Here is a 15,204-nt window from a genome sequence, read left to right as displayed (position 1 = left end):
ATCTGGGATGCAATCGGTCTCGTTCACCCTCTGAATCAGTAATAGATTTGTTATTAAAAGAGATGAGGAGATGATTATGAATACCTGCTAGCTGGTAGGTTAGCTAGCATTGGCTACATCTATCTCGCCTCTTTATAATTAATAATCAGATTCTTTCAGCACGACAGGCGGAGATATATCTCTTTATGTCTCTCTGTCTCTCTGTCTCTCTGTTTCTCTGTCTCTGTCTCTGTCTCTGTCTCTCTCTGTCTCTGTCTCTCTGTGTCTCTCTGTCTCTCTGTGTCTCTCTGTCTCTCTGTATGTGTCTCTGTCTCTCTCTGTCTCTCTCTCTCTCTCTGTCTCTGTCTCTCTCTCTCTCTCTCTCTCTCTCTCTCTCTCTCTCTCTCTCTCTCTCTCTCTCTCTCTCTCTGTGCATGGTTCCACTGTTTTGCAGAAGGTTCATTGTGGACATAATTATCGTTACAGTTCTCGGTCTGAACTCCCCTTAAATCATCCTTCAGATGTAGGAAGCAGAGAGTGATTCACAGTTTAGTTTAACAATTTATTTATGTCCACACACAGGGACACAAATATTTTAGGTACAGTAAAGGTTACATTCACAAACTCATGGATATGTCCTCATGATACAACACGCATGTCACTCAGCACTCCAAGTAGCGGCGGCTCCGCCACATATGGCAGCAGAGACAGCACAATACTGCCAGCCTTTCTGCCGCATCTTTGGGCATCCCAAGTTGTCGAAACCCTCCAACAACCAGTCCGTGGGTATAATGTCCTTGGCTGGATCACCAGAGGAAACAAAGTTCTTAGTCTTGCACTGCTGCTTGGTGTTAAAGCGCTCTCTGTAGTCGTTCTCATGGGCCTGGAAGTCCACCCATTGCTATTTCGACAGCAGACGGACATACCGCTGGAAGGCCGCCGGGTCTATTGCTTCTCTTCTGGTAGCTGTTCACGGGAGGGTCGGCTGTTGGTAGATTCCACCGGTGAGAAGTGCCTTCTTGTATGCAAGCTACATAATCCACAGAAATTGCAAATGCATCCACTGCACCTACTACATTGACGATGGTAGTTACAACGGGGCAGTTTAAGGTCATGGCCACACACACACACACACACACGCACACGCACACGCACACGCACACGCACACACAGTAGAAACAGTTGGCTCCACACAGACATGACTGCCCAGACAGGAGTGTAGGCATTGTGGTCGCTGCAGGACACACAGATGATTCACTTCCTTCTCCACTGTGGGATGTTCGTCCAGTGATGGAAGAAGTACATAAGATGGAAGTAATATTTTGAAAATAGCAGATCTACAAGCTCACAATGCCGCTCATCGCGACACATTGTGAGTTTGTAGATCAGCTATTTCAAATGGCCATTTGTTAACAAAGCGTCACAATCATTGTAAATACTTAGCTTTGGCTATTCAAAAATAGCACGGCACAGAGTGCCGCGCTATGAGCTTGTAGATTTGCTATTTTCTTTAAATCGTGAAAATGTGTGCATATCTTTGAATAATTATATTTCTTTTTTTAAAGCGAACATTTTTAACTCAAATCTTTGCTTCTGGGGGTCCCTGGCACAAAACATTTTCAGATGGGGGTCCGCGGCCAAATGTATATCAATTTAGGGGTCCTTGGCATGAAAAAGGTTGAAAACCACTGCTATAGGTCAAGTGCTACTACGGGCTAAGGTGGAGTGTGAAGAGGTGCGTCTTCAGATTAAGGCGGAAAATTGGGGGAGTGAATCTGCAGTTCTAACTGCAATGGGGACTTCTTGCACTGCGGGGAAATAGCAGAGAAGATAGCAAAGTCCCTAATGTGAACCCATGCAGAGGAGGAAGTCGTCTCTCTCGGGTGGAAACCTTGTATGTCCAAAACAGTTTATTTTATTATTACGAAGAAAGTGTAAAAAGCCGATCTCGGGTGGAAACCTCATGTGTCCAAAACTGTTACTTTCCAGGATTCAAATTCAAAAACAGCAAAAGTAGCAGATCTACAAGCTCAAAACGAATCGCTTCGAGCTTGTGGATCTGCTACTTGTGATACTTTTGTGTGACGCTGTAGTATGACCAAGTGGGTGTTCATTTACGAAAAAACACAAAAAGTTATACTATGGAGATAAGAGGTTTCTGCCCGATAGCGACGATCTACAAGCTCACAACTCGTTGAGCTTGTAGATCTATTTTGTATGAGCTATTTTCATGACTTTTTGCACGTCACTCTTGTATGATGAAGTAGGGCATTAACAAAAAAAAAATACAAAAACAGTTGAAATATGGAGATACAAGGTTTCTGCCCGACAGCGACGAAGTGACAGTCCTCCTGGGTGAAGGGGACACACAGCTCCTCTGACAGCTAAGTGTGTGTGTGTGTGGCTGACACAGCCTGAGGCTCCACAGCCATGAGTACATCCACTGCGTTCCGTATTCTACTGCAACGCTCACTCTACCTACAGCACTGCAGCACGCACATGCACGAGCCAACCAAAGAACGCGCGCATGTACACACGCGACACACAAAAAAAGATTGGCCGTGTCACTCGCACTTTGACCAGGCGACAACCTTTCCATCTTGGAAATTAAGCTAGTGCGGAAGTATTGTAAACGCTGCAGTTCCCATTAATGGCCTAGAAGGTGACGGTATTTCCCCCCTCCTGCTGGTTGCAGAAGAACTTTCATTCCATTAAAGTCTATCGTGGGTATTACACTTGGTTGTATTACCGTAGTAAACATATTTTCATAAATACTTCATGTTTTCAGTCGCTAGTTTAAAGTGTTCTTTCAATTATCATCAGTGGTGGAAAAAGTATTCACATTCTTTAAGTAAAAGTATCAATACTGCAATATAGAAATACTCTGTTACAGCAAAAGTATTGGAATCAAAATGTACTTAAAGTACCAAAAGTAAAAGTACTCATTATGCAGAATGTCCCATTTCACGTTTTCAAATGTATACAAATCTTTTGAAAATAAAAGCTCACAAAAAAAAAGTAGATCGGCTATTTTCAAATGGCCGAAATGTATACAGGGCTGAAGTGGCTAATGTGTGTTTTGTAATAATAATCAAAATCATAAGTTTTCAAATAAATGTAGTGGAGTAAAAGTACAATATTTGGATCCGAAATGTAGTGGAGTAGAAGTAAAAGTATTGGAAATTTTAAATACTCAAGTAAAGTACAAATACCTCAAAATTGTACTTACTGTAAGTACAGTACTTAAGTAAATGTACTTAGTTACTTTCCACCTCTGATTATCATGATACTGTATGTGTTTTTTGTAAATTATGGTCCCATTCATTTTCAAATAAATTATAAAGAAGGTATGCTTCTACTGGTTCTACTGAGTGAAGACCCGCCCTCGCTCCCCTTCCCACCCAATAGCATTAGATTATTCGCAACCGGGAATCCAAGATGTTGAATTTGAATTTGCTGAACTACAGGCTTCAAAACGGGTCAGTGGAAACCAATGGGCGTCGCATATGAGAACGCGCGCCAACAATTGGCTACGATAATTACGCAGGTGTGCACACCTGCACGCGTGGCAGATGTTTTTGACACGGATAACCCTCCATTCACACATGAGCATGCATGGACACACACAAACACACGCAAGCATGCACACACACACACACTTACACGTGTATAATATATACAGTACACGCACATATACACACACCGTGTGCATTTGTGAGTGTGCAGATGTGCGTGCGTGCGTGCGTGTGTGTGTTTGTGTGAATTTACTGGCATATCAAATACTGCACGGCCATATACGTGTATATATGGACTCTACAATTATTGCAATAGATGTTTGTAATGTCTGTGCTTTTATTTTATTGTATCCCATTTTTCATTCATTATTTTTATACAGCTTTTGTTCAGGTGCTGCCATTTTGCCTTCATGACAACTTCGGTGTTGTCCTTGTATTTTTTGTTCACCGAGGAGGCTCCTATAGTCACCATAATTTCACTGGCTGCAGCTTGTAAGTGACAATAAAACTACTGAACCTTGAGAACATTTGGCACAAATGACCTCGCTTCACATTCATGTCCAACTGCCTCTAAATGCTCCGCTGGTATCGAGCTGCACTGCCCCCCGGTGGCTTAGCAACACAACTGCAGTTTTGTTTGTATTTCTGGAAGCCAAGTTATGGCCATTTGAAGTGTTAAACACTGCTGTAACACTGCTGGAGTGCCCCATATACGTAGGCTATGTGCAATTTAGGTTTTTGGTGTGACTATTCGTATGGCAGACCCCGGTGTTTGTGCCAAGTTTGGTGCCTCGCAAGTCCGGATGTTACGCTTGTAACATCCACCGTCGGTCCATATCGTCCACCCATTAGGCAATCTGAACACAGTATAAATATTCAGCGTTTTATATGTTGTGCTCTTGTACTCTGCAGCCACCGGTCCAAACAACGTCCCCTGGCTAAGCATAGCACCATGTTAATGATGCTACAAGCATAACATGGCTGTTTCGTGACCGCTTGTGAGCCGTTGTTCATCAATCCCATCAATCAAGTTTCATTTTGACAGATGATGCAAGTGGTTCTCAAAATGGGTGTCCGGGGTCCCCCCTGGGCTCCTCGGGGGGTTTCGAGGGGGTCCTGAGCTAAACGATTGCTAGTTAGGAACCAAATGGATCCTTAATGTTCTGTGACAGGTGGAACCTGATGGTACACCAAACTGGAGGGCCTTGAAAAAAATGAAAAAACTAAGGATTTATTTGTATTTTTATTGAGAACCACTGATGTCTAACATGAAGTGTCTTCTTTGTCCTTTGTCCTTCCTCAGAATGTCCACAAAGTGCTCACCACTCAGAGCTTGTTTGGAGGGGACACCGGGTAAGATGATCTTAAGACAATATAACGCTGTTGTCGGGCAGAAACAACGTAAATCAATGCCCTACTTCATCATACTACAAAAGAATCAAAAGTAGCAGATCTACAAGATCAAAATGTGGCACGAAATGTCGCGTTTTGAGCTTGTCGATCCGCAACTTTTGCTGCTTTTTTTTATTTGAATCCTGAAAAGTAACAGTTTTGGACATAATGAGGTTATAACCCGACAGAGACAATATTATAATGAACATAGGGGAACAGATGTGTGACATACTTCAAATCCAGTGCTCATTCAAAGTGAAACGTACTCTTCTAATGTATCCCCCTGTACTATGATACTTGTCAAAAAAAAATTGATTGATGCTGGTGATTGACCAAGATATGGCTACCATGCAGACATTATCTTGGTAAGGTAGGGTAAGTGATTTTTTTTGGTTATGATAGTACTCATTGCTATAGAGTGTTTATTCAGTAACAGGAGTATTGTCTCTCCAGCTCTTTATTAAACAGCATTTTCAGGTCGGGATACCAATTTTATCCAATCAGGATAGAGGAATCAGCCAGGATACAGATTAAACAAGTGAAATAGGAAGTGATGACACAAAGGCATGAGCAGACAACATTGGAACTGGAACACTATAAAAGTGAAGCCTCTCCCAACCTACTCTCCTGTCCTGATTGGCTGAAATGTTGTCACCTACCTGAAAATGTATTTTCTATGTATTAAAGAGCTGGAGAGACGGGGAGACCCTTGTTACTGAACAAACACTCTATAGCAATGATCACTATCAGAATATAGTGCTTTAACATTTTAACAAAAAACTACGTTTTGTTGTAACCAAAACGTATCACTTATTTAGACAGATGCTAGGTTTATCTGGTTATCCTAATTCCTTGAGGCACTGCACTGTCTCTCTACATTCTATGTATGTGAACGTTTACCTTTATTATTGTAAGTCACTCTGGTGTGTGTGTGCACGTGCGTGTGTGTCCATCTGGTTTCCAGGCAACCATGCTCCTCACTGTATACATCATGGTCATGAACAAATAGCCGAAACCATGTCCCACATCTTAAATGGGTGCTATGTATACAGGGGACTCTACATAAGTAGGCATGACAGAATAGTGGATTTGATATCAAGAGATATCACTTCTATTTTCAGGTCCTCCATCATGCTGTATAAGCATTCTACTGTGAAGCTGAGCATGTTTAGCCTGTGTAATGATGATTCTGTGTTCTCTAACATTTCAGCTAACAACCCTGATGTCATTGTTGTTAATGAAAACCATAGGGAGGTGTTCATTCTCGAGGTCGGCTGTACTTTTGATTACAGCTTAGAGGAAGCCTTCCTAACCAAAGTGCTAAAATATCATCAGCAAGAGCAGACCATCTCTCAGCTAGGCTACAGATGTAAACTTTTGGTTTAATCTTTGGTAGTCTAGGACACGTGCACAAGTTGGTTGTGAGGGGCCTTCAAATGGCCGGCCTCTCCAAAAGGAGGGCTAAACAATTAGCAAGGTACTGCTCAATATCAGCTATTATAGGAAGCCGCTCAATTTGGAGGAGACGTTGTTTCCTTTACCCATGATTGTTGACTGCTGTGCTTGACAAGTATGCCAACATTATTGTATGTAACAATGTTCTGCCTTATATGCACTTTGTAACTGTCTGTTTTCCCTTTATCTGACGTGCAGTCAGATGGCAGTGTTTATGTCCTTTGTTTATGTCCTCTGTTTATGTGGACATAAATAAATATTTCAAATGTGTGTGTGTGTGTGTGTGTGTGTGTGTGTGTGTGTGTGTGTGTGTGTGTGTGTGTGTGTTTGTGTTTGTGTGTGTCTGTTTTCAGGAGTAACAGGTCATCTCCGGTCACAGACAGTCCGGACGCTCCGTCTCCGCTGCCTGACCCCGCCTTCCAGCTGGCCGTGGTCGCCAGAGAGCTGGTGGAAAGCTCCCGTCACCTCAGCACCGATGAGCCAGGTACACACACACATTCACACATGCACACAGTCCTTAAGATACTGGTTCTCAAAGTGGAGGGGGGGGGGGGTCCCCAAGGAGTCCCCAGCTGTTAATAAAGGATCACAATCATTTGAACCCCTTTATCCATATTTTATACCTTGGCTATTCAAAAATAGCAGCGCTGAGAGCTTGTACAGTTTTTTGCATTTTTGTGTTTGAAACGTTAAAAAATATATATATTTTTTTAACTCAATTCTTCTCTTCTGAGGGGGGCACAAAACATTTTCAGATGGGTGTCCGCGGCCAAATACATATCAGTTTGGGTTGTCCTTGGGTTGTTTGAGAACCACCAATATGGGAACCCATAGTTTTAAAAAATGGAAAAAACAGCGCCCTCTGCTGTTTTTTTTCCTTTGAATTTGACTCTGGGGGGACCTCCCAATAGAATGTGGATAACAGGATGTTGGCCGTTAGGTCCGCCCTCAGCCCTCCAATTCCGGTCCACGTGTCTTTGTTTACATTCCTAACATTCCTAACTCTACACGTTGTAACAGGAACTCCCGACAGATTCAGCTGCAGAGCTTTGAATCTGAGAGATTAGAGAACCACTGACTTAAAGGGATAATTCACCCCCAAAATGACTTGTTTTCTATTGATTTGTCAGTGGAGACTTGAAATCATAAATATTTTTTTGTTTTTGTCGCATTCCTAAGCCAATCATTTGATGACAGGCAGTGGTTCCGATAGGAGACACAAATAGTCTCCTTTGTGTCTCCTACCGGAACCGCTGTCTACCGGTCCGCTGGTCATCAAATTATTGGCTTAGGAATGCGACAAAAACAAAACAATATCCATGAATTCAAGTCTCCATGGGGTGATTAATCAATAGAAAAAAAGTATTTTTTGGGTGAACTATCACTTTAAGAGATAGTGAACAGTGAGTGAGTCATTATTGTGAAATAAACTCCAACAGAACTCCTTTGGTACACTCAAGTTCACTGTATATTGCTAATGTTTATGGAAATAGTTTCAAGCTGCAATCCATATCGTTCATTCTCGACCCCAGGAAATTAACAGCGGTCAGAGCACCGACATTTCAGTGTCACCGCCAGTTAAAGGGTTATTTCAGATTTTTGGACTTAAAGCTGTTGGAAATACTTGCCATGAATGTAGTGGTTGCAACGGTATTAATTGATTGCCCGAGTCCCGTGGTCAGAGTTCTGGTCCGGCTCTGGTCCGGTTCTGATGAATATGAAGTAGTTCCGGTAGATTAGTAGATTTGGTAGGGGCCGCTCATTAAAAATAAATAAATAAATAAAAACTAGTGTCATTTGTATTGTTGACCTATTTCTACCATATAGAGCAGAAATAGTTCAACTTCGACCCCTCTGTCACATGGTACTATTTTTGTGTCATATATTTTGTGGGTGAGTAGGCTGCCGCGGCGCAGTGATTCTGAACACAAACAATAGTACCATGTGACAGAGGGGTCGAAGTTGAACGAAACCTGCTCTATATGGTAGAAATAGGTCAACAATACAAATGACGCTAGTTTTTTTAATGAGCTTCATGCAATACCTCTTGTAAACCAGTAGGTGTTCTACCCAACCACAGGATTAGAGGGTAGCACCACTGTGGCCCCTTTTCCACCCAAATCATTTTGGTTGTAGAACTGGAACCTTGGTGCTTTCATGGAACCGGCCGTGAACCGGCCGGCGGCCCGCACTGAATGATTAGAGTCCCCAGTTGCCCCAGGTTCGATTCCAGGCCTGGCCAGCATGTGTCGAATATGACTGGTCGAAGTGTCCATTTCATGGGGGAAATTCATGGCAGTTACAGTTTCCCATTTCTTTCTTTTTTTAATGAAAATGTTTCGCTTACTTTTGCCATAGTTTATATCACATCTGAATCCTCCAACCTGTACAATAGTGACACTTTGACCCACTTTGGTTCCCAATTCAGGGCAAGAAAAAAACAATAATTTTTTGGTTCCAGTTCCGAACCAACTTTTAGGATTCTGAACCAATTAATGTTCGGTGGAAACAGGTTCAAAATTTGAGAAACTAATTAAAGACATACTGACATATTGTCATACATTGACACATATGTCTAAAGAAGGTTAACCCTGTCTGAGAAGTGACAGGCGTTATGATGAATAAAAGTGCTACCCTCTCTCTACACAGGATCTAAATGTCTCAATAGAAGAGCAGGTATACCAAATGCCTTTTGTTTTTTTCTTCAAATTAGTTATCCCATGAAGCCTTGAATTCAGTAAATAGGAGGCCACGGCTAAACTTTAATACACAACTATAATCATTTATGAACTCCAAAACAAGTCTTAGTGTAATCCAAGGAGAACTACTCTCCTGCTCATAAGTGATCGTTTTAAATAGTATTGCTCTTGTTCAGGTCTTTCTCCCATTTACAACAATTCATTAAGTATTGTAATATTAGATCAGGAATGTGACAAAAACAAATCTCCATGAATTCAAGGCTTCATGGGGTGAGTAATTGATTGAAGAAAATACATTTTGGGGGCAAACTACCCCTATAACATACTCTACCATACACATGTACATTTTTTTATTTTATTTACCAAAAAAAAAAAGTTATGGATTGCATGGATTTAACAGTGTTCATAAATGTATGATCTTGATCTTGGATTGTATGTATGTGTGAGTAACATAAATACTATTCCCCCCCGCAGCATTACCGACCATCTCAGAATCGGTGAGGCCGGACGCAAGCAAACGCCACGTGTAGGCGACACGGGAACGCCCATCCATCCAGAGGGGAACGTATGACTGACAGAGCGGACACCACCTGCATCTCCACCCCCTAAACAAACAAACAAACAAACAGCACCACTTCTCCAACCGACGCCGCACTGTGACCCGAATTTTATGTTGACCATGAATTCAGGAAACAAAATCGATCAGACGTACAAACCGCAACCACACCAAACCCCCGACATTCGCCGGACACAGCCGATCTACAAGACTCAGGACGTGTCGCGGCGCGACGCGTTTTGAGCTTGTAGATCGCCTATTTCCGGCAAAAGATATTTAGCGTAGAAGGGGGACCTAGTATAGACCCCTGGGGGACTCCGGTCAAATAAGTATATAGGGCTTAAGTGGTTTAAACGCAATATTCCTCTATCACTGTTGTTCTTTGTTTGCGACCCTTACGAGAATGTCCCAGACCCACAGGCTGAGAAACGACGCCTTGGGGGGGCAGACAAGAAAAATAAATAATACAAATAAATAAATAAATAATAATAATAATAATGATAATAAATACTGCTTTTTGAAAATTACTGAAACAACTGAAACTTAAGTGAGTGTGAGCGCTTTGCAGACCGACTGCAAACATCTATGACAGGGTTTCCCTCTTGTTTTCTAACGAAGATTCTGGCGATCTTTCGCATTCCGCCGGAACGTGGCGGTAAGAGCCATAAGATGTAACGCACGTAGACGCCGCGTTGGCCACTTGGATCGTAGGACGGCATCGCCTCCATATTGGCAGGGGCAACTTGCCAAAACTGTGCGAAATATGTGTGGGTCATAAGCACCTGAGAATGAGTTATTTTTAACTTTTTCATTTTTTTTCCAGTTTTATAACCATTACTGTTACTATCTACATAAGACAGTGGTTCTCAACCAGTGGTTCATGGACCACTAGAGGTCCATGGCATAATTGCAGGTGGTCCATGGGAAAATGTTTTAAAATGTTTAAAAAACATATATTGTATAAAATGAATTCATGTATATATATATTGTACATTTGTTAAATGTATTAAAAAAACAAGTTGAGATAATATTTCATAAGTCCGTCAAATTTAAGAATTTGTGATCTTGGCTTGATATACTTTGATATGTGCGGTGTGCATTCAAAATATAGCAGATCTACAAGCTCACAATGCCTCGTACAGCACACGTTGTGAGCTTGAAGATTGGCATTTTTGTGTGCACAAAATTGGAGTGCAGCAGTATAAAACCAGCTTTGAGATCATTAATGTTAAATATGAATGAAAAAAATTATATAATAGAAGTGAATGTGTTATGCCTTGTTATACTAAATATATACTGTATATAGATGTTGGGAGTTGGGGTGGGGGTGGTCCTAGAAGATTGTTCAAAATATGCCTGTGGTCCAGAACTCAAAAAAAGGTTGAGAACCACTAACGAAAGGTAAGGGACTTTCTTATGAAAACGCACCTTTTTAATTTAATTATATCATACATATGTCTGCCAGTTGTACAAACCAAACCGCTTGAAAATTGGTTGAGAATTCAGCGAATTATGAGGATTTTAATGGTGGTGAGACCTCCTGCTTCAATAGGCATACATGCATTTTATGAGTTATGATGGTTTTCAATAGTGGAGATACCTCCTGCTTCAATAGACATGTAACGTATATTTCATAATATCATAATTTATCTGAAAAGTAACTAGTAACTAAAGTTTTCAAACAATTGTAGTGGAGTAAAAGTACAATATTTGCCTCTGAGATGTAGTGGAGTAGAAGTAAAAGTATTGGAAATTGGAAATAGTCAAGTTTTTTTAAGTACAGTACTTAAGTAAATTTAGTTTGTTACTTTCCACCACTGAATAGGCATACATGCATTTTATGAGTTATTATAGTTTTAATAGTGGAGAGACCTCCTGCTTCAATAGACATACATGCATTATGAGGCACGGCTTGCCCCTGCCAAAATGGCAGCCCTGCTGACGCATCGCTCCAATGAACAGCAGCGGCCAACGTGGTATCTACGTGCATATATCTATGGTTAAAAAATAAATAAATAAAATAAAATAAACATTTAGATGCGCTTAGTTTAAAAATGGGGTAGACTTGTATTTATGCTTCTGCTTGGTACCAAGGCCTCCTGTAGCACAGATAAAAAGCCAATGTTTGGATTGTAAAGCATGAGCTATGACAATGATATGCTGGTCATGTCCATAGAGCAGTGGTTCTCAAAATGGGGTCCAGGGACCCCTCTGGATTCCTTGAGGGGGTTCCAAAGGGACTCTTAGAGCGTGCAAATGGAACCGAATGGACCCCATTTTCACGCTCTCAGATTGAATGGCAATTTATGATTGGAATGACAAGTGTCGAGTGACGCGTTGCACCACGTGTCTCAACGTTTTGAGTTTCGAGCATTCATACTGTCTGGGACTCGCCGACACGCCACAAAACGCAAACAAGGAAGTGGATGTAGTCTTGTGCATCTTCCCAACCAATCACAGAGTATACAACCTTTTATGAAGTGTCTGCAACCTTTCATTTTTCCAGAGGTAAGCGTCGGTGGAGGACCTCCGCGACACATTCTTTGTCGTTTTGTCGTCACTTTTGTACGTGTCAGTTGACACTTGTCACTCAAAGCCTAAACTGGCCTTCATGGGGGTCCTTGACATAAAAAAAAAAACGTTTGAGAACCACTGCCATAGTGTCCTTCCTTTCCTCCTTTCCTGCCTTCCTTCCTTCCTTCCTTCCTTCTTTCCTTCCTTCCTTCCTTCCTTGCAGTGTACAGCCCCCTACGTACGTCCCAGCAGCACCCAGCACCCTTCATACTGAGGGGGTCAAACAGGGTGGGCCAATGCTAGAAGTCTCCTTCATTCATCAAATTTAAACACCTTCCATGTGGACATGTGATCGCTACTATTTTACAGTTACATGCCACTGGAGGTCATTAAAATGAGAAAAAAATGATAAAGTATAAATAAAAAAGAAAAGAAAATGGACATTGGTGTGTTCGTGTGGTTTTGTTGTATGTTACTGTATATATGTAATGTGTCTGTAATGTGTTTACCCGACATTCTCTCACTGCCAAAACGTGAATTCATGGGAAAGGTTTTACCAAACGGCAAATGTTTGATGTGACGGGGGCCACCTTCACGTCATTTGACGCCGTCCCGGTCACTTCCACATTCCTGGAATGTGCAAGTGCCGTTCTCAAACCCAAGACATTTAGATTGTGTCAAAGGTCATGTCTCACCTAGACGCAGGATCTGACACAAATTTCAATTTATCCCCTTAGCAAGCAGGCAAGCTCCATTAGTTCAATGGTTCTACACTTGCGCAGGAAACCAGGTTCAAATCCGGGGTAGAAGAGGAAAGTTACATAGTGCAGCTTTAAGTAGAAAACTAAATAGAAGGGGGCACGGTGGCACAGTCGGTTGTGCTGTCGTCTCACAGCTAGAAGGTCCTAGGTTCGATTCCCGCTGGGGACGCTGTGGGCGCTGGGGCGTGTTCTCTCCTGTTCCCTAGGGTAGGTACCCTCACAAAAAAACATGCAGTAATCCTGGTCTCTATACTGCCTCCCCCTGGTCAGCCGGGGGGCCTGATGGAGGGGAAAGGAACTGGTTGGAATAACGTGTTCCTTCCACATGCTACGTCCTAGCAGGGAAACTCCTCCCTGTCAGGTGGTATGAAGCGGCTTGCTAGCTCCTCGTGCATTGAAGGAGGTGTGAGCTCACCCTAGGCTGGCAGAGGGAGAGTAGCGCCCATAATTACATATTTAATTGGCACTGGGTAAAAGAATGGGTTATAAAATCGTGGGATAAAAAAAGAAAAGAAAAAGAAAATGTCTAATAACCACTAATACTATATTGTAGGAGCCATTTTGTTGGTTTGTTTGCACTTAAAACCCAGATCACCAAGGGGAACAGTATTATAATTGGAGTCTAGGTACAGCTATAGGTACACTGTAGGGTTGCATATAGGGAATTGCGATCCAAAGATTAATCATCTTAATCCATTCTTAACCATGAAAAAGGTATTTGGGAGCCTGCAGTATTCTTTATAAAATGTCTTTCCCCTACATATTGGTGTGAAATGATATCTGAAATATGTCCTCTCTTCTGCACTCCATCTGTGTGTGTGTGTGTGTGTGTGTGTGTGTGTGTGTGTGTGTGTGCGCACACACACACACATGCGTGCATGCGTGTGTGTACGGTGTACGCTTAAAACTACTGTTTACTTGAATGTATTTATTTATTTATTTTAAATGCAGTTCATACAGTGATAAATTTGTTTCATTCTAAAGTGTCCGTTTTTTTTTAAAGTGTCAGTTTTCTAAAGTGTCAGTGACAGTTCTCCTGTATCAGATTGTTGTTGAAAGGTTCCCTGGCTAATATGTCAAATTATGCCTTAATACATTATAATTGTCCTCTATAACCTAAATGTTAAAGTAAAAAGAATGCGTGAAAGATGAAGTATTTCTAAAATAAATACAATATTTACTTCATCTTTCACTCAATAGGGGCAATGCCCGTCGCAAGTTGATGATGTAATTTGCCCATGTGTGGTCTAGCCCTATGGAATGTATAGAATGCATGTGCAAAAACAAGTTAACAAATATATATATATATTGATTTGATGCTCATATTAACCTTGCACATAAATTCCATGGATTCCATAGGGCTAGACCAAATGACATCATCAACTTGCGACAGGCATTGCCCCTATGAACTATCTATGAACTAATAGATGAACTATTTCTGAAATAAATACAATATTTAAGGTGTTTTTAATTTTACATTTTAGTTATGGAGGACAATGATTACGTATTCAGGCATATTTGGCTTATAAGCCAGGGATCCTTTTAAGATAAATGACAATAAGGCAGAATGGAAAATGTGCAACACAAGATAGAGGTTCAACAGGTGGTGTTGATCCAATAGGAAAATCTCCATAATCTCCACAAACACCACAGAGGGAGATTCGTCAAGTGCTGGTCCATACTAACAGGTATGTCTATAACACGCCTACTGTAAGTGTTTTTGTTTAGTTTTGTTTGTACTTTGGACATTCCCACTAGGTTAAGGATGGAAATGCCACCCTACATTTTTCAAATCAGCCTCACGGTGGCGCTTTAACAGGCCGATTCACATTTTTACCAATAACTGGACCGATCGGCGTGAAACGTTGCATGCACCCTCCCTAGAGGCCAACCTCTGTCCTGCATTTTTCACATAATCAGCCTTTTATAATGCCCCCAGAAGGCCGCTAAACTCATTTTATGATATTACTCTTACAGATTTTGTCGATCCAAGCAAAATTGGTACACATTATCTCTATTGTCATGTGATCAAGACGAATCTGTCCAATGTTTTCATATCCCATCCTGATTGGATAAGATTGGATTTGCAGGAGTGGTCCGTCTTGAAAAAAAACGTGAAATCATGAACACAGCATCTGATCGTGAAACCTTGCATGCAGAAAATAAATTACAAAAAAAGGAGCCATTAGAGGAAACAACTAGGGGACAGTTCCTCATTCATGAGGACAACGGCTCAGCTTTCTTCAGGAGACAGGACTCAAGAGACATTTTAAATCTGAATGTTAGCTGGTGTGGGCAGTGACACTTCTAGCAAGAGAGATACTACTGTTATG

The 15,204-nt window shown here is 41.5% G+C and overlaps 1 protein-coding gene across 1 annotated transcript in view; it reads left to right on the top strand.

The window, feature by feature from the left end:
- Positions 1-9,641, top strand: part of LOC308099698 (syntaxin-binding protein 4) — a gene marked incomplete at its 5' end in the record, with an annotated part of 329,176 nt that extends 319,535 nt beyond the window's left edge. The window contains 3 exons of the mRNA XM_080448431.1: positions 4,798-4,847; positions 6,695-6,825; positions 9,515-9,641. Of these exons, the coding sequence (XP_080304557.1) occupies positions 4,798-4,847; positions 6,695-6,825; positions 9,515-9,570 (237 nt within the window). The 3' untranslated portion in view covers positions 9,571-9,641. The remainder of the gene's footprint in view (positions 1-4,797; positions 4,848-6,694; positions 6,826-9,514) is intronic.
- Between the last annotated feature and the right edge of the window lie 5,563 nt (positions 9,642-15,204).

Source organism: Gymnoscopelus braueri (genome assembly GCF_963280865.1).
Source record: "Gymnoscopelus braueri genome assembly, chromosome: 13".
Lineage (NCBI taxonomy): Eukaryota > Metazoa > Chordata > Actinopteri > Myctophiformes > Myctophidae > Gymnoscopelus > Gymnoscopelus braueri.
This window is presented reverse-complemented; position numbering and strand designations above follow the sequence as displayed.